Genomic DNA, 19,130 nt, shown 5'->3' on the forward strand with positions numbered 1-19,130 from the left:
CAGCAGCCGCTGAAATTACAGCAACAACAAGCACAAATAATACGTTTGTTTGTATGTATGTAAGCAAGGCATCATCAATACCAATTCTTTAATGGCCAAGCAACAGCAAGCGCAGTAATAACAACAACAACAACAGAGAAAAACCAACTTCATACAACAATGCCAAACCACAATTGCAGACAATAAACAACAATAAGTAATTGCAGCGACGAATGCAACAAAACAGTTAATAATCAGCATGTACAACAAAAAAAACAATACAAATGAAAAATAAAACAACAATAGTAAACGCAAAAGGAAATCGCAAGAGAAATGCAAAAAAAAAAAATTAGATAAAACCCAAAAGCAGTTGAAAAGTGGTTGGGAATGCTGCAAAGAAAAGTATCAGTTCCAGGTTTTGACTGAAAGATCACTGTAATTCCACAGAAACATAATTCATGGCTGGCTGACTTGCTGCTCCGTCGGTTGGTTAGATTTGATAGCGACGCTTCTTGTGCTCGGCCGGATTTGTGTTTGACTCTGTCTGTCCGTTCGTGTTGTCTGCCATTATGTTTGCTACAAACCACGAATATGTGTGATATTTATTATTCTCTGCTACACATCCGTTCATCCGCTCAACCACTTGCAAGTGGGTAATCTGCCGCGGCTGATAGCAGCGTTGCACAATTGCATTCGAAATGGAATGGAAAGAAATCATTTTAGGCCTCGCAGAAATGATCGTGCAGCGAAAATTGCGAGTTTATTTATTGACAGAGTTGCGAGTGGTACTGAGTTGTTGTTGTAAGTTGTGGCACTGTGGTTGAAATGCTGATTGGATGTTGTCAAATATTTTTTTATGAAATCTTTCATTTCGTCCGCTTATATTGATTTTCCATATGCCTACCCTCTAAATTGAGATCCCTTACGCGGGGATCCCTGTGATCCTCGATCGCTTGAAGTAAGCTGTCGCGCTCGTTTGCTAAAAGTGCCGCTTCGACTGGGAATGGAGTTCCGAAATTCCTCGAGTTGAGATGAAGTGCGCGATCAGCTTGCGGAGTTGGCGTTGTCAACGATTACGTCCGTAGGAATGTCTAATGTGGTTAAATTCTGTGAAGCCGACATAGCCAGTTTTGTTAAAGTTAAGAAAGGTTCGACTGTCCACAGAAAAAATACGCGTGGTTTTTCTATCGAAAAGATTGTGGCCAGGTTGTCTGATGCGAGAGTTAGCATGGATTCCCATTTCCTACATCACAGGTACCCACAATTCTGGTGGTAGCTTCAACATTCATTGGGCAGAATGACGAATCGCCAATCTGTTTCCCCGAATGTATCACTCCACGATCTTTTGACAGGCAGTAATTCCAAAGATCGTGATTCCAAAGTTGCCTAGTACCGAACGGTTCTCACCACGAAGAAGCGGGCCTAACCTCTGTTGGGCAACATGTAACTGGGGGATGTATATATTAATTATTTCGAGCTCGACTGGTTTCAAACTGGTAGTCATGCTGCCTACTTGAGCTCCTTGGAACCGTTGAGGTTCATTGTTGGCCTCTCGACAGTAGGTGTGGTGCTAGGCTAGGCGGCGGTACACCTGATCAAGATGGAGTTTGGATTTAGCTTTTTGGCGTGAACGTAGCAGAAAAGTAAACAAAATTCCGGGATCGGGTTGGACGGAATATCAGAATGGATCAGAAGGGCACAGAGCAATTCTGTTGCTCTAAGGATTTCCAACATAACTTACTACTCACCGATCCAAACAGGGTTAGATGTCGAAATAACATCACTTGGTCGGATAAAAACCGGATAATTTGCAATAAGGTGGAACTGGCTATAGTGGGAAGAGCACCTAAAACTTCTTTGACTTCATTGAGCGTCCCAAAAATAATAATCACATCGCCGTTCGATATTATTATTTTCTCATTTTTCTAAAATCTGGTACAAATAAAATTCATTGACCATATTATTGCAATTCATCGAGAGAGATTTGAGCTATAAGACAAATATAAACATTTAAATCGCAAAATAACACACAGTACTTAAATCAAAGTAGGCCTCCTGACGATTACGATTGTGCAGCTTTAGCATGCACGCATACATGCATACATGAGCTCGTAGGCACTCGTTTGATTTGCGTTTTCACTGCCATTGCCAAAGCAAATCATCATAAAATTCGCTTATTGCAAAGCGCGCTGCATAAATGAATGGCTGTTGGGTGGACCAAATGACTGACTGACTGACCACAAAAGCAGAGGAAATATTAAAAGATAAACGCTTTAACGTTTTTGCGAATTGCACAGCGAAAGCGGCTTAAATTTATTGTTGTTCTACGCAACATTACGAACACAAGATGGTTGCAATTGTGTGTGAACAGTTAAACTGGCGTAAGCATGGGTCGAAAGGAAGGCTCTACCAAAATGCGGCCATATCACTTTTTGTATGGAGATGAAGTACAAATGCCACAAAAGCGCTGAATTCAATGCAATAACAATCATTTAATCGGGATTTACAAGCAATTAGGTTCTGAAAAGTTGTGTTGACTTCCTGAGTCGATGATATGATAGTCGAAGGGTTGTGATATCAAATGCTGAAGGAGTGATTTTTTGGAATATTAGAAAAAAAAAATTATTAAAGACCGCTGATTGAAAAATTATTAAAGAACTGATTGCGTCCTTAATTCTTAGGACAATAGTAAAACAACTGGAGTAGCTTGTTAGGAAATTATATGACGTCGGAGCAGTTACATGGATTTGTAAGGAACACTATTTATTGAACGCCAAAGTCTCGATTTCTAATTGAGAATCTTCGAATACTTTATTATCCTCCAATAAGTATTAAAATCACATGAAAACTTGCCCTATTTTCGGATCTCTAAACTCTTTTTACAGCAAAGAGAGTATTAGCTGCATTTGGTTAGATATTTCTTTGCTCTTTACTGGCTGGTCGCCCGTCAAATAATGTAAACAAAATAGCGATACAATTGCAAGGTACACCGATAGTGCCTCCTCTTTGACTCTTGACAGCTATAGATGGTTTACGAAAATGGTATAGTCACCTCTTAATACATATTTTACTGTTCATACTAGTATGATTGATATTATACCAGGTGCTTGTTCGATTCGAGACTTTTCACTTGGCGAATCGAAGACATCTACGAGTATTCATAGAATTGAGGAAGTGCTTTGATTTCTATATATTAATTTTAAGAGAAATCATAAGAATTAGAATTCTTACAAGACAAGATAAAAAAATGGAAATTGTTATTTAAACCCTTTTATACTTAGAACAGGGTATATTAAGTCTGCTAGGAAGTTTGTAACACCCAGAAGGAAATATCGGAGACTCATAAAATATTAGAAATACGAAAAGATTTTTTCGACTAGCAAATATACATACATATATACGAATTTTGTTAAAAAAAGCAGTTTTTTCGTCCTCAGTTGTAGCGTAGCGCGCTTCCCTTCATAGGCCTCTTTAGTTTTGGAAACAAAAAAGTCACAGGCGGCCAAGTCTGGGAATTACCACACAATTAATGTTTGGTGTTGCCTAAGTACTCGCTCAAGAGCAACGATGCGTGAGCATAGGTGGTATCATGGTGCATAAGCCAATTTTGTTTCTTCCACAAATCCGATCGTTTCTTGCCGATTTCTTCGCGCAAATTGCACCTAACTTGCAGGTAATAGTCTTCATTGATCGTATGACCCTTTAGTAAGAACTAATGAGTCGCGATATTCCTGCAATTGACCAAAACTTTTAGCAAAACCTTTACATTCGACCCAAATTGGCGCGTTTTTTCGGTCTTAGCTCAGGTAGCAACTTCCATTGGAACGTTTGAGCCTTAGTTTCCATGTCATACCATCATTCGTTATCAGTTATAACCTTGTGGAACAGATCTGGATCATTGCGGATTGAGGTCAACATCCTTTGAGCAATGTCAACGCTACGCGGACGCGACAGCTGTCAAATACTAACTACACATTCTAAATGACCGATCTTGATAGCATGAGTAAGGGCCACGAGTACCATACTTACCTTAGTGTTTGAGATATCGTTCTGAAATTTTGCAAACGTTCTTTTCTATGCAAAAATCAGCCAATTCCAGCCAATCAGCCGGTATTGGACTACCAAAACATATAGCTACCATACAAAATGAACGATCGGAAAAATGTGCTTGTAGGGAAAGCTTTTTCATTTGTCCATATATCTTTACGAAATTTGACATGGACTATTGCCTAAAGTATCTCTACAATCTACGAGTGAATTGTGTAGATCGGAGCGCTATAGCGTATAGCTGCCATACAAACTGACCGATCAAAATTAAGCCCTTGTATGGAAAAGTTTTTTATTTGATAATAAATCGTTTCAAAATTTGGCATACTTTGTTTTCTAAGACAACGCTGCAAACTCTAAAAAAGTTGTTCAGATCGGAACACTATAGCATATAGTTGTCATACAATCTGATCGATCAAAATCAGTATAAAAATCTTTTTATACCCTTTATGCTATAAGAAATCCAACTGTGAAGCGTATTTTAGCGCCGGTGTAGGTGGAGTTAACGTTAGGTTAGTTTTCATAGCAAAATTTCTAAATGCTATTATTAAGGGGGTAATTTTTTTTCTAAATCTGATAGATTAAGCTTAATAGAGTGTAACATTTAATTAAATACTCATGATTTCCAATTATTTTCAATTACGTCTGAGTTTTTTTCTTATTTACTATTTTTGTAATACTGTGTTTATTTATTTTATTTGAATTTCATTTATTCTGTTTTTCGTTTTTTCTTTCTTTTACGAATTTCTTTATTTGCGTTGTTACAATAAAATCAATATTCCCTCATTTCAAAATTAATAGATTTTTTCACAAACCACATATACGTTTGTACATGTGTACATATTTACAATAAACTTATATGCACCCATACATAGACATATTAATTGATCTGCAATTACACGCGTTTATTTTGAATCGTTCATTCTACTTTATTTTTAATTTCAATTTTTGACATTTAACACGCCCCCTACTTCGATTACCACACTACACCAACTACATCCAGCAATAACAATAGCAATTACTTTAATATTTACATACATACATATGTACTACACAGGTATCTACATAAGTGTTCGAGCTTCTCAACGCAAATGCGTTCATGATTTGTCGAAAATTCCGCTTTCAATCGCCGATTCGTACAATCAATTCCCTCAAATCGGCAAATCTTTTTAAGATTTCTATGGAAATATACACAAATACAATATTTGTTTGTATGTATGCATTACCGATCGACGCGCTGCCGAACTGTCTTGCTATGCATCTTCACAATGCGCTGAGTGCATCTCTCATTGCTACCTTTATTTTAAGTGAATTCTTTTTTATTGAAGTCCAATTTTTTTCTTCTTTCAATATTTGCGAATTTTGCTTTGTCATCGTTGCGGCGTTTCTTTTACAACGGCGAACAACATTTACAATACATTTACTGTTGTGTTATTGATTTGTATTAAATGCTATTTTCTATGGTTTGATCTTTGGCTATGGAAGCCGCACTTTGCTTTCTCAGTTCGGTGAGTGAGTTATGGGCGTTGATTTTTGAGTGATATGCAGGTTTGTTTTTTTTTCTGTCGGTGTAGCGCCAAGCATTTGTTGCGTTGGCTCCCAGGCTTGTTCGACTAATAATAGATCATTAATAGCGAGAAAAAGTGATCGCATTTGGTGTTGTAATTGTTTTTCGTAAATTTGAGGGTTCGTTTTTAATACAGGGAGACTTAGTGTGATTTAAATGTTTTGGAAAGCTAGGTTGTTATTTCCGCTTAAAGACTGTACTTAACTGTAACTTTATAATATCATAAAATCCGAAACTCTTTTAAAGATATGTTACTCGTAGTTTGGATAAAAGGCCATGATTCAAGAAAAATATGTGCCTAACTTTGACAATTTATTCTGGGAAACAATGGCAGATGTGCAGAAGCTTTTGGATATCCAAAGATTCCATCCCACTAAAATCGGAGGAAAGGCACTTGAACCAAAAAATCAAAAAGTCTAACTGTGACAATTTCTTCTGAGAGTCAATGGGAGATCCGATGGGGGTTTTGGATGTCCAAAGATTCCATCCCACCAAAATCGGAGATAAGGCCACTTTAGAGTCCTCAAAAACTGCCTCACATTGACAATTCATTCTGGGAATCAGTGGCAGATCCAAAGGAGTTTCGGATATCCAAAGATCCCATCCCACCAAAATCAGAGATTCTAATACAAATTCAAAAAAATTTACGAAGTGACATCAATTTTAAAAATTTAGAAGGAAACGGACGCAAAAAACGAAAACTTGGATTAGCTACTGCTGGGAGTAAAAGGAAATGAATCGATATTCTCCTTTTCAGACTTCATGAAATATGTTGTTAAATATATACAAAAATTGTAAATTGAAATCTTCCGATGTAGTAATGCTTCCTGGGGCTATCTTCGTAATTTAGGCTTTCAAGAGGATTCCTCTGAAACTAAATACAAAACGAGATCATAAACTACATATATATATTGCTATATCTAGCTCTGATCATTTTAATATTCTTTTACATAATATATATGCATGTACATATATATGTAACTACTACATGATCAAATTTGACCCGGACTGACCAACAACTATATTTTCACGTATTTTAATACAAATATTTAATATCATCTTCGAAACAGACTCCAGCGAACGTTTAATCCAATTCTTTATACATTTATACGCTTTCAGCAACCTTTGATTCCTTCGATTTAGACTCATTTTTGTTTCGCCATTGACAGATTAAAGGACAGACTTGATATCATATTCATAAAACAACATTTCGTCAACAGTAGAGACAAGTTTCTTGAATGAAAATTTTTTAGCTACGCTCTCAAATCTCTTTTTCGCACACAACGTTGTTGTTATACCCAAAACAAAAACCAAAACAATAACCAAAACAATAGTCAAAACTATAACCAAAACAATAACCAAAACTATAACCAAAGCTATAACCAAAACAATAACCAAAGTTAACACGTTTTGAGAGATGTTGCGATGCTCAAGTTCACTTTTTTTAACATCTTCGACGTCAACTACGTCGTTGTTGTACCCATAACAATAACCGAAGCAATAACCAAAGCAATAACCAAAGCAATAACCAAAGCAATAACCAAAACAATAACCAAAGCAATAACCAAAATGTGTTAATAAGATATGTTACGATCCTCAAATACAGTTTCTTCAACTTCTTTGATGTTATCGTTACTAAAAGGGGGTGATGGATGACATGCATGAGGTAAGTTTTGGATGACTTCACGAACTTCATTCAATGCCTTGCGCCGCTCAATGATCTTGGTGATAAAGAATTCTCTCATAAAACAAAGACTTGCCAACTGCTTTTTTGAAAAGAGTAAGAGAGATTTCATACTTGCCTTGTAATAAAAAATATTTAATATACTCGTATATGGTGACAGTTGAAGGCAGTTTTGAAATGTAAGTAAGTCATTATTACCGTCTATTGGTAACACAGTATTGCCTTAACACTTGGAAAACCTCTTTTTAAACTTTCGTTTTATCGTTGGTTTGAAGTGAAGGTAATAATAATTAATATACATTAAAAATATTAGAAAATATTTGAATATGAATATTGAATATTATGAATATTTCAATGAAATATATAATTATTTTATCCTTCATGCCTTAAATAACATTTTAATTCTATTAATTGCTTATAATCAACATTCCATTTCATTCCTTTTACAACACTTAATATTATTCAAATATTTTTCCAAATCAATGTGCAATGCAAACCACTTTGTAAATTACAAAAATCAAATTGCTCGCACAAAACACGATTTCCAAAAGTGCAATTTGCATTTATGACACTTTTATGGTGACACTATCGATTACCGTATGGCCAAACAGTTGTTGCATTGTAACTGTTCACTTATTTGACAACGATTTTTTCAGTAATTAAGTAAATGTTAGTTGAATAATTTTTTGTGACTTAAATCGTTAATGCCCACACACTTCCACGAATATAAATGCTTTTGAAATCATACACGTATATATACACACATGCACACATATACTTCTATACACATAACTAGTATGTGCATTTGTCGCATATGTGTGAGTAAATTATTTATTTACATGTAAACACACAGGTGTGAGATAAAAAAAATATTTAAATTGCTGTCATTAAAGTATTTACATGACATATTCGTAACTACTGGCATTTACATTACAAATACAATGCGAGTGCACGTGTTTTACACTCTGTCAAATAAATTCCCGGGTACAGTATGAAATTGAAATCAGATCGAGCCAGCTGGGAATACAATTCCCCTAAGCTGCTCCAGATCACTCAGCTCTTTCAAGGGTTGTTTGAAGAAATAGATCCCAGATGAACATCTTAAGTCTTACAAGTCTTGGCATGCTACAGAGTAAATGGAGGACAGTGTTGATGGTGAACATACCAAAAAGTTCTTTTTTCTAGGCAAAAGGTTACTTAGTAATCTTGTAGAGGTCATCATAGCGTACATACACTTAAGATCTTACCTTCAGCAAATGGGAAGAGTGGATTTAAGGCAATGCATAGCGTGCGCAGAGAATGAGGAGACGCTGGAACCTTATCTCTGTCAGCCAAATGAGAAAGAACATATTCTCAATATTCCAACTTAAGTGACATTGGGCAGCTGAGGTTGAAAAAATTAGATTTTTTAGCAACTCCGCTTGGTTACAACCAATCAACCAACCATTTGTATTTTGAACTCAGCTAGAATCTATAAGCTTAGCTCTTTTATCATCACTTGATATGTTATTTGCTTACGGATTTAATGATTTTTTCATTTTTCTAATTTTTTTTTTTAAGAATTTCTATAAGGACTTTAAATAAGGATTTTATTTAGGAGTAACAAAGCTGTGGATCTACCTGCAAGAGGGCTCGTTTTCTTTTATTAACTTTTTTTCCTACTAAATGGAATTTTAAAGATTAATTTCTCGCTGAGATGTCTCTTCGAGACAATAGAATACAAATTTTATGTTCAAATATGCGAGTATTCATAATAAAAAATACTAAAAAATTTTTCAAAATCGAATAACAAGCAAAGGTATTGGCAAACCATCTACACTCCTTCTCCTTCAATTGCTTCTAAACCTCACCTTCCATCCATCCGCAACGAAACTCACTGCCCTTCTCCTTCAATAGCTTCTACCTCTCCAATACAACTATCTCCCACGTATGTATACAGGCAGAGAAAAATCCGACAGAGTTTGGTTTGTCGACTCCATGATCCAGCAGATCCGGCATACATACAGTCAAAGAGTGTGAGGATTAGAAACCCAGATTCTCCGAATCTGATAGCAACTTTCGCGGCCATACACCTCCCAGCGATTTCTAAGATGGTGAGAGGCCTTATCTTTTGCTGATGGTTCCCTTGCAACAGTATTAGGCAATTAATGCATTCCTGCCCTCTCCTTAATAGTATGCTTCCATAAAAGCACCCTATCTAGGACGTTAGCAATAGATAGATAGCAAGGAAAGGTATTGGATAATCATCTCCAAGTTCCAAGCTGGTCTTTCCAGCTTTTGCATAAGCAAAAAAGCATATGTATAGCTGAACTAATTGGAACTGAAATCTCTTCAGCTGATTGCGGCTTGGTTTATACTTAGATGAGCCTGTTTTAGCGAAAAATTGTAAAAATTTCTATAAAAAAATTTTAAAATCTTCACTTGCCCATATCCCAGCCGAAGCTTATAATAAGTGTATGAAAAATTGTGTAAAGCGTTGGCAACTTGTATAGAATACGTAAAAAAGATTAATTAATTAATTTTATTTTATTTCATTTTATTTTATTTATTTTTTTTATTTTTTAATTTTTTATAATTTTTCCTCGAACTTTTATAACAGCATATATTTAATATGTCATGTGAACACACACACGAACGCGCCTTTCTATCTGTGTTATCGTTGATATTACAAAATGTGACAATTTAACAAAATTACTTATAATACTAATACAAATTTTTATCCCCACGGTAACAGACGGACAAACGCCAGCAAAAAGTGCAGCAAAAGCTGGCAAATAATTGGATATACATACATACATGTATAAAAATTAATATACAAACACATATACAAAATTGTGTGTATGTACATGGCAGCCATTTGAGCAAGTGAACAAGCAAAGCAACCAAAACGCTTAGCCCGCCTGTCCGACATACGACCTAACAATCTGGTCTGGTCAATACTAAACGTTTACCGCAACTTGCCGGCCAACGTTTAGTCGACATAGAAATTGATAAATGTGCAACAACACACATACATATGTATATATGTGTGTGTATGTTTATGTATGTGTATGTGTTGATATTATATCTGTCTCGTTGGCCAGACAGTGTTATTTGCATATATCCAGGTGAGCCTTTATTATCAATGGCGCGCAGACTAAAGAAAATACTCCCTAATAATATGCATATAAATATATGTACATATGTATGTACATATGTATTTATAATACATATTTGCATATAAACACACACCCTTCATGTGTTTGCTTTTTTTCGCGTGTGTATTGGTGAAAATTTTAATTCTTTAATAGAGTTTCAATGATTGTCCGTCCGCCTATTTGTCTCACGCAATGAAGCGCTGTCTGCTGTGCGGTTATATGTTATATTATAAGTATATATGTACATATGTATGTAGTTATATATACTTGTGCACCTACTTTAGAGTAAAATATAGTATAATATTGGCTTGAAGGGAATTGTTTATATACAAACGTTTATATAAGCAATTAAATACTTATGTGCGAATAATAACATGTCTTTTTATGTAAATGTATATGTAACTACAACATACATATATATTTATATACATATATACGCATTTATCATAATCAAAACTGCTTATGTATGCGTATCAGATATGCAGATACTCGAATGTATGTATGTATGCTAATGGTGCGAACATTATGGCCGGCACGCCGCTTGTCTGTCATTATTGCGCTACCATTGGGAATAAATTAAGCCACAATTATAACAGAGTTGCCAATGAGTTTGGTGTTTGATCTAATTGCTGTCTGAATTCATTTCCAGCTAGCTGCTGTTATTCGATAAATCAAAAGTTGGGAACACCAATTTACTGTTGCATTTCGCGAACCTTTTCATTATTTTGGTTTTTATGGAGTAATACACATTCGAGCTTTGAAATTGCCTCTCACGAGACAAGTACTGTCAGATGAATATTTTACTTTTTAACTCTTCTCATTGAAAAGCTGTGAGAGGACAGCTGAAATACACATTTAATAATATTTTAGGTTATTTTAGGTTCGGTGGTTGATCTAAAGATCGCACTTGGACTACTATAAGCAAGTCCTTTGTGAACAGCACTCCTAAATTCGATCTTATAAGTTAGCAAAGCGCCTTTTGGCCAATAAGAATTTGCTCAGATATTCAACTTCTATTTCCACCAGCTCGATAGTTCCAAGTGTTTAAGCCTTGATCCGGCAAACGCCAGGCAATCAAATCTTTTTCCATACGGCTTCTGCAGTTGGCTTCCGGTGACATTCTCAACTGATAGCAAGGCCGCGTCGAAAGGGTAGAACTCCCACAACTAGGAAGAAGATAGCTATACTGAGAGAAAAGAACTTACTGAATCACTTACGATCTATTTTGAGTTGGGTATTATTAAAAAGTGCTTAAGCCTTCATCTCGCAAACGCGGGACAATCAAGTCTTCCTCTATACAGCTTCTATCTTCTTGGACGAAGATAGGGCACTGGCCGCTTAGAACTGACAAAACGTGGAAGAACCTAGCTATACTGAGGGTAAATAACTTTCTGTGTCTGTTACGATCTTTCTTGGATCAAAAGTATCAGCGCAGGAAGCGATGGTGGCCCAGGCTATTGAAATTAAAGAAGTGTTCCTGGGTTATCAGTTTACAAGATGATAATATTTCAGTCATTGTGCCACTCTAGATTCCTACAAAAAGCCTAACTTTGCCAAATTGTTCTCGCAATATCGAAAAGGAAATTGATTTGCTATCTCTCATGATTTTTTAAAGAGAGTGTTACAACTTTTTATATTGACAATAAGATTTAAAATAAATAAATAATTTAATAATGATTCTTAACAATAAAATAATAACAATATTTTAACCATATAATGTAATTACTTGACATTAAATAATAACAATTCCGATCAATAAATTTATTATTGCAGATTTGAATCGCTTGGAAAAGTCACCACTACTCGCCAATGGCTATAATCCCCCGCCCATCAATCATATGGCCTTCATGCAAATGAATCACCATCCCGGCACGGCATTAATGTCACCCGGCATGCCGCCACATGGCTTACACGCTCGTCCCGACAGTCAAATGCTGAAAGCCGCCGCTCAAGGCGGCATGTCCGCGGCGAATATGGACGCGTTGGCACGTTCCGGCATTTGGGAGAATTGTCGTGCCGCTTATGAGGATATTGTTAAACATTTGGAACGGTAAGTATATTTAATCAATTTTCATCAGAGAAGAAATTTTTATGTTTTTGTATTTAATGGAGAATGTGCTTTTCTAAGCAATAAGAACTGTTTCGGAATACCAATATCCTATGTACTAAGACTAGCTTCGAAACATCCATATTTTTCTCAAAAACTCAAAAAATAGTCAGTAATTTAAAGATTGCTGTTTTAATTTTGAAGAAAATGTAGAGAGTGTTCAAACTTGAAAACAATGGAAGGATCCAATATCTCCTTAAGTATTAGCAAACAATTTTGACCCCGTTGGCTTCAAGTTAAGAAGTTCAACTTCATTTAGAGGAACTATTTCAACTCTAGTTGGGATACCGATGATATTTTCATTAGAGATGACCTTTATTCTTCTTCTTCTTTATTGGCATAGTCACCTCTTATGCGGTTCAAGCCAAATTTACAAGAGCAAGGCTGTGTTGATCCTTACATTGGGGGTGTTTTTTCACGTGGCTGGTCTAAGACAAGTAATCGCGAGCTGCTTGAGCCATATGTAAAATAATAGTTTTTGGCCGCTCTCAAGTGAATGACGCTCAGAGAACTTTCCTCACTTGCGTGAATTTCTACCCATAGCTCCATCCTCCAAAATATAACCTTTATTATTCTACAGTGTATTTGACTACCATCCCACCCCTTTTTATGAGGTTAGGTTTACTTTTCGGTTTCAAGTAGAATTTCACAGGCATAGAAGGCTACATAGTTTCCACCTCGGTTGCACCTATTTATGAGACCTTCGGTATAGTTTGCGGAATAGAAAGCAAGGGAGCATAACTTTGATATGTCCATATTTGTAGGTGAGATTGCCTATGTCCTTTGGCAAGCCTGTACCCAGAATTTTTTGCTTATCCTAAAATTATAATGAAATTAATATTGATTTATACTATACTTGTCACTTTTCTCTCACATTTCTTTGCCAGCTTACGTGAAGAGCGCACTGATGAACGCCAGCAAATGAATAGCGGCGGTGGCGTTGGCAATGAGCCGAAGATACGAGATCTAAGCTCACGAAATTGTAAGTACTTTTCCCCAACTACTGGCTTATACATTTTTCATCGCGAAAACGTAAACGAAAACATAAAATATATGCAGTGCCTTTATCTTTCTTTCATTACAACCCTTCAGCTGGTTCGCCGAGTCGTCAAAGTCCCGTACTGAATCTCTCCAAATCCGGCGGCAATACCGATCAAGGCAGCAATTGTGATGAGCGCAGTGAACGTAGCGAAATGCATTCGCCAGTGCATTCGGTGCGCGATGGCAGCGTCGGTGGCGGCAGTCAGGGTGTGATTGGCGTCGAGGACGACGATGACGAGAATCTGAGTGATGATAATGCGTCAGAAGTCGACGAACGCTGCGCCAAAGATGAAGAAGGTGAGTGCACTTTATTTTTAAGCAATAAACACACTAAAGACAATGGGGGAATAAAAGAAAACGGGGCGTGGATATATACACATAAGCTTATGTAGTGTCATAAATACTACAACCCAACACAAAGCATACAAAAGCTGGCTGCAACACTGACTAATGTTGCTTTAACGCATTCCTTTTGTTCCTTCTTCTTCTGTTTCTTTTTTGGCCGGCCCTGCTTTTGTTTGCACAGACTTAAGTGATACGGAACGTGATAATATAACGTCGTCGGCGGCGTCACAACGTCATCATCCACTGCATCATCACCACCACCATCAGCTACATCATGGCGCCAACAGCAATGCCATGGGCGTGGGCGAACGTGGCGGTGTTGCGGGCGGACCAGGCGCCGGTGTTGGTGTAGGTGTCGGTGTTGGCGGCCTTGGTGTTGCCGCCGCCGCAGCTGCCGCCACCGCCGCTGGTCTCAACGAACGCGACATACTCAACACGCATGCAGCGCTACAACAATCACCCGTCTCCACACACAATGCGGCCGCCGTCGCAGCGTTGCAACAACATCATCAGCGTGCGCTCAACTATTCACATTTGGCAGCGGCCGCAGCCGTCGCTGGCGGTGCCACTGGTGGGCCCGGTGCTAAAGCTGCCCTTACCAATGGACCTGGCTCCGGTGGCGCTCTTGCCGGTACAGAAGCTCTGCTGGCAGCCAACGATGCCACGGCAGCTGCCGCTTTGGCCGGTGGGCTAGCGCTTGGTCCACTCGCTATGGAATCGCATGAAGCGCCACCGTCAAATCACGCGTTAATGAACAATATAATGACTTTAATGAAAGTGGTTGCGGACAATTTACGACAGCAGGATCGACACATCACCTATGAAAAAGGTGAGAGACTCATTTGTATACATATGTACTTGTCAGTTATTAGGAAAGGCTAGAACAAAGTGAAAACAGCGTAAAGTGTTAGTTGTCGTTTGACAGCCGACAGACAGCGCTGTTGGCTGCGTAGTTTGAACTTTGTGGGCTTTTCACCCTTTTAGCTTTTTATTGGCGGCTGCATTGTGACTTTTACTTTGCCGCTTTGATCTTTGCGCTTTGTCAATAAATCTCTAATCGACTTTCTCTATTTCTTTTCTTTTCGTTCCATTACGTTTTTTTGCTGCTTTTCCTTGCAGCGGAGCTCAAAATGGATGTTTTGCGCGAACGCGAAGTCAAAGATTCATTAAATCGGCAATTAGCTGACGAACGGAAACTCAGAGGTGAGTCGCAACAAATGTATACTTATAGAGTTACACATACATATAATTTTTTATATGAAAAAACTTGTTGTAATTGCATTGTAACTGCCGTCGCATGCTGTCTCGGTAATGTAGTTGTTTGTGCTTGCCAGATCGGCTCTAGAGACAAGAGTCTCTTGACAGCTAATTAACATTTTATGCTAATTTGAGGTTAAATAAAGTCGTTTTAAGACTGTAGGTTGTAGCTAAGTTCGTTAAAAAGGAAATAACTTATGCACCTAGGAAATAAAGTTACGTTAATCTGGTAGGCCAATAAGCCACGCATAGACTAATTTGGTACTTTGCGATACCAGATTGAGTTTAGGTGCAAGGTCCAAGGGGAGTAGTCATCTTTTAGAATGCCTGCGCATGACGCGTGTTTTAACAGACTATGCGGCCTCACTATCGATACTTTCTCTAGTATATCATATCCAGGGGACCACAGATGCTTACAGCGTAGGCTTGTCAATGCGGTACAAGTACCAAAAAAATTGACACCGGGCTAACAATGTGAGATAAGGCAAACTACTAGGGACTTATTTTAGACAAGAAGCTTTCATGGAAACTAAACTTGGACACTTGGGAAAAGAGAGAAGCTACAGCAACTTACTACTGTAAATAAATGATGGGGTCTAAATGAGGATTAACGCCTCATATAGTATATGCATCGGAAGATCTCTTAGAACAACGCCAAATCAGACACTAAACACTATTTTAAATATACTGCCCCAGACTTGAGTTGTAAGCAACTGGTAGCAAAGTCAGTTCTTAGATTGAGAGAATCCTCCCACTTAGTTGGCTGTATTATGAGTCATTCTAAGATACTTAGTACGGAAATTTTTGAAATCCTATAGAATTAAACTTAGAATCAGTAGCCAATACACCCCGACCTTTCAGAGAAGAGAGGAAAAGCTGGATAGTGGTACTGGGATAAGGACTTCACACAGGTTGAAATCAAACCCGAAATGATTGGTCACTATTTGGGAGAATTCTCGCTCACCTACAAACCAGTCAAGCACGGTAGGCCCGGTATTGGTGCCACCCACAGCTCCAGATTTTTATACAAAAGTGCTTTGTCTATTATTAAAATTTTAAAGCAATGGTATAAGATTTCTAGTAGAAGCATTAACAGGTCAATGTCTTTATTGGCAGACATGCCAGCCAACTGGGAGCACCATACAATGCTTAATGTAAAAGCTGTCAGGAGATAGAAGAGAAAAAGGCTTTGGCACAACTAGCAGAATGCAGTATCGGTCGAGGGTTTCTTGACGATATTTCGAAGGTTGCAAAAATAAAATTTTTTCTAGTGATGAGCTTCTACCAGGGCGCAGGGTGGTTCAGAGAGAATATAATGAAGTGAAAGCATTTAACCTTAAATTAGCATAAAATGTTAATTAGCTGCCGAAACACTCTTCTGAAGGTATATCTGTGCTTGTGGTTTTATAATAGGTCATCTAAACGCCGAGGCTCATCGTCAGACTCTACTTACCTACCTACAAGTATATACTGAATAATGTCTTTACGGCCATAAAGTGTAATTAAAACCTGAAAATATAATATCTTAAGATTTTTTGTTTGAAATATTCTAAACAGGTCTAAACCCTTAAACTGAGTATTATATGAGTACTCAACTGTTTTATCTATTTTTGGAATGCCTCAAAATACTGACTTAAGTTATGCCACCTATGAATAAAGGAATTAAATCTGAAATCCAAACCATAAACTATATATTTATATACAAAATCTATTTTTAACTCGAAAATTTAATCAGTCTTTCGCACTACTACTCCTTCAGTACCCCACGTGTAAATGCAAAATATATGCCCCTTTTTGTTCAACTCCATTGAAGAGCTTCCACTTTATGTCGCTGTAAGTAGTTGTCACAATTAGTTAATACATTTTGTAATATTCAATCGCCAGCAATTATCGGTTGTAAGGCAGCTGGAGTCTAGAAATATATACACATGAAAGTATTGTCTGTATATTTGTATGGCAAAGCAAGCCTTTGCAAAATATTGAAGACGCATTAACTGATTAATATTGAATTCCTGCGATGGACACTACAAGGAGACAAATCAGCGCAAATCAAGCGAATATTAATCGGAATTGACTTAAATAGCGATGACACCTGATATGATTAAGTAGAAAAGGGACTAAAAAAATAATATAGGAGTACATACATATGTATATATATGTGTATTTATATAGTGAACTGGAATCATAAGTAATCATAAAAAAATTAATCACAGTGCAATGATTCGCAAACGGAGCTCACAACCAGTGCCAGAGTGACTGCCGCAAAACAAGCAAAGATAAACAGTAAAGTCGGAATGTCAGAAATATGGATTTGCTGAATGTTTGTTTGGATTTTTATTACGTTGTTTTTGTTTTTTTGAAATTATTTTTCAACAGAAATCACAATTCGATTTCATTTAATATCATTTCATTAGTCATTTACAGTTGAGTGATTCTTTTCGAGAAGTCGCAATGCGCACGCGATTTCGCTTGGTGGAGGGAGGGAGTACGATAATATGCGTGAGTTTGTTTGAAGTTGTCTTCGAGTTTTATGGGTTTTCGGTCACACATGCTTCAGCTTTCGATAATTGTTTTTCATTGCATTGTTCTGGAGAGCGATATGTATATACGAGGGTGGTTCAATAGTGGTTTAGCCTTACCACACGATAGTGACATTATTCCAAGAGGTAACTGCTATCATGCTGGATATTCTCGAAGACGTTTACGGTCAAAATTTTCGATTCGTACTTCTGTTTTGCGAAATCCGACAGAATTAACCTTAAAACCGTTCGCAATATTGCCTTTCCTTCCTGAGAAGAGTGGGAAAGGGATGACGTGGACAAGTATACATGGATTAATCTATACGGATGGGTCCAAATTTGATAATCAGATGAAAGGAGATGTCTTTTTAGCAAAATTAGATACCTCAATCCTCTACCGACAACTAGACCACTGCAGTATGTTTCGACCGTAGATCACTGTAATTAATGAAAGCCTTCTTGATTTGACCAAAATTGTTTTTAAAACAAAAAAATATATCCATTCGATAGTGACTTACCCTTACCACACGATAATCTCAAGAGGTAACTGCTGTCATCCAGTATATTCTCGTGGACGATTACCGTCAATATTTCCGACTCGTACTTCTGTTTTGATCTCGTATGGATGATGCAATACCAAACTGGCGAAATTTGGCGAAGAAAAAAAGCATCGTCACTGAAATTGGACGAACTAGCCTACGAGCTGTCCTATATTCATGTATTCTTCAAATTTGGCTCAACAGGGCTTCTGTGAAACGTCAAAGAGTACTTAACCGGGAAGAAATTTGAGTCGTTTGGGCACCGATATTAAAGCTGCTTCTAAGGCATACCTTGAAAAGCTCCAGAAACGTTTTTTCGAGGCAAGTTCAAGAAGTCGGAGCGTCGCTGTTACAAATGTGTCGAGCCAAAAGGCGTATATGTTGATAAAAAGCAATCAATTTTTCTGAAATTTCCCTTTCTCTTTCGCAAACTAAACAATTATTGTGTCACCCTCGTACTGCCACACAAATATTATTCTATTATCTACTCCTCAGTACTCCCGCATTCATTTCTGAATTTATAGCATTTTTTGCATAACTGTGTGTGGAGTGTCTTTTCTCTTTCGCTTTTGGCCTGCCTTAAGGCCCCTCTTTAGCGTCGTCGTCGTTCTTATCATTAAATCTACCACAAATGGCAAAAAGTCGACAAGAAATCGCTGAAATCGTACATCGCATAGGCAACATATGTTGCGGTTTTTATATGACTATTCCAATGCCAAGCACAGACACAAGTACAAACATACATACATCTCCCGATGGGGGGAATGAGTTATGGGGTGTAGCTTGTTGTAGTAGCGTCTGGAGTCTCGGCTGCGCTCAAATCGGGTCCAAACAACAATTCACTGCTGACAAGTAAACATACAAATTGCATGCAACAAAACTTCTAATTGCAACTAATAACAACAACC

The 19,130-nt window shown here is 37.4% G+C and overlaps 1 protein-coding gene across 8 annotated transcripts in view; it reads left to right on the forward strand.

Moving 5' to 3' along the window:
• LOC105233657 (uncharacterized) overlaps positions 1 to 19,130 on the forward strand; it is a 65,315-nt gene that overhangs the window by 37,686 nt on the left and 8,499 nt on the right. For all 8 annotated transcript variants that reach the window (XM_049456856.1, XM_049456855.1, XM_049456862.1 and 5 more), the window contains exons 5-9: positions 12,188 to 12,464; positions 13,409 to 13,503; positions 13,614 to 13,859; positions 14,089 to 14,736; positions 15,027 to 15,110. In XM_049456856.1, coding sequence (XP_049312813.1) covers positions 12,188 to 12,464; positions 13,409 to 13,503; positions 13,614 to 13,859; positions 14,089 to 14,736; positions 15,027 to 15,110 — 1,350 coding nt within the window. The remainder of the gene's footprint in view (positions 1 to 12,187; positions 12,465 to 13,408; positions 13,504 to 13,613; positions 13,860 to 14,088; positions 14,737 to 15,026; positions 15,111 to 19,130) is intronic.

Source organism: Bactrocera dorsalis, chromosome 1 (genome assembly GCF_023373825.1).
Source record: "Bactrocera dorsalis isolate Fly_Bdor chromosome 1, ASM2337382v1, whole genome shotgun sequence".
NCBI lineage: Eukaryota > Metazoa > Arthropoda > Insecta > Diptera > Tephritidae > Bactrocera > Bactrocera dorsalis.